At 61.4% G+C, this 1649-nt stretch overlaps 1 protein-coding gene across 1 annotated transcript in view; it reads left to right on the forward strand.

Moving 5' to 3' along the window:
* Nucleotides 1–703: 703 nt before the first annotated feature.
* Nucleotides 704–1649, forward strand: part of LOC138370761 (uncharacterized) — a 6876-nt gene continuing 5930 nt past the window's right edge. Inside the window, exon 1 of the mRNA XM_069335358.1 lies at nucleotides 704–1649. This exon is cut by the window's right edge and continues 520 nt beyond it. Within this exon, the coding sequence (XP_069191459.1) occupies nucleotides 704–1649 (946 nt within the window).

Consider the following 1649-nt stretch of genomic DNA (forward strand, 5'->3'; position numbering starts at 1 on the left):
GACAACCCTTGAACACCAGACAACCCTTGAACACCAGTCAACCCTTGAACACTAGACAACCCTTGAACACCAGTCAACCCTTGAACACCAGTCAACCCTTGAACAATAGACAACCCTTGAACACCACTCAACCCTTGAACACCAGTCAACCCTTGAACACTAGACAACCCTTGAACACCAGTCAACCCTTGAACACCAGACAACCCTTGAACACCAGACAACCCTTGAACACCAGTCAACCCTTGAACACCAGTCAACCCTTGAACACTAGACAACCCTTGAACACCACTCAACCCTTGAACACCAGTCAACCCTTGAACACTAGACAACCCTTGAACACCAGTCAACCCTTGAACACCAGACAACCCTTGAACACCAGACAACCCTTGAACACCAGTCAACCCTTGAACACCAGACAACCCTTGAACACCAGACGACCCTTGAACACCAGTCAACCCTTGAACACCAGACAACCCTTGAACACCAGACAACCCTTGAACACCAGTCAACCCTTGAACACCAGTCAACCCTTGAACACCAGACAACCCTTGAACACCAGACGACCCTTGAACACCAGACGACCCTTGAACATGTTGCATGAACCTAACGAGGCGGAGAGTCAGACTGATGTGTAAACAATCCACAACTGCTACTTCAAACAACAACAACAACGAACTCAAAACAACATAAATTATCACAAGAAATGGCCGCTCCTCAGCCTGTCCTGCGGCTGCTCCCAGCCTGTCCTGCGGCTGCTCCTCAGCCTGTCCTGCGGCTGCTCCCAGCCTGTCCTGCGGCTGCTCCCAGCCTGTCCTGCGGCTGCTCCCAGCCTGTCCTGCGGCTGCTCCCAGCCTGTCCTGCGGCTGCTCCCCAGCCTGTCCTGCGGCTGCTCCCAGCCTGTCCTGCGGCTGCTCCCAGCCTGTCCTGCGGCTGCTCCCAGCCTGTCCTGCGGCTGCTCCCAGCCTCTCCTGCGGCTGCTCCTCAGCCTCTCCTGCGGCTGCTCCTCAGCCTGTCCTCCGGCTGCTCCCAGCCTGTCCTGCGGCTGCTCCTCAGCCTGTCCTGCGGCTGCTCCTCAGCCTGTCCTGCGGCTGCTCCTCAGCCTGTCCTGCGGCTGCTCCTCAGCCTGTCCTGCGGCTGCTCCTCAGCCTGTCCTGCGGCTGCTCCCAGCCTGTCCTGCGGCTGCTCCTCAGCCTGTCCTGCGGCTGCTCCCAGCCTGTCCTCCGGCTGCTCCCAGCCTGTCCTGCGGCTGCTCCCAGCCTGTCCTGCGGCTGCTCCTCAGCCTGTCCAGCGGCCGCTCCTCAGCCTGTCCTGCGGCTGCTCCCCAGCCTGTCCTGCGGCTGCTCCCCAGCCTATCCTGCGGCTGCTCCCCAGCCTGTCCTGCGGCTGCTCCCCAGCCTGTCCTGCGGCTGCTCCTCAGCCTGTCCTGCGGCCGCTCCTCAGCCTGTCCTGCGGCTGCTCCCAGCCTGTCCTGCGGCTGCTCCTCAGCCTGTCCTGCGGCTGCTCCTCAGCCTGTCCTGCGGCTGCTCCCAGCCTGTCCTGCGGCTGCTCCTCAGCCTGTCCTGCGGCTGCTCCCAGCCTGTCCTGCGGCTGCTCCCAGCCTGTCCTGCGGCTGCTCCCAGCCTGTCCTGCGGCTGCTCCCAGCCTGTCCT

The sequence above is a fragment of the Procambarus clarkii genome, chromosome 33 (assembly GCF_040958095.1).
Source record: "Procambarus clarkii isolate CNS0578487 chromosome 33, FALCON_Pclarkii_2.0, whole genome shotgun sequence".
NCBI classification, from domain to species: domain Eukaryota; kingdom Metazoa; phylum Arthropoda; class Malacostraca; order Decapoda; family Cambaridae; genus Procambarus; species Procambarus clarkii.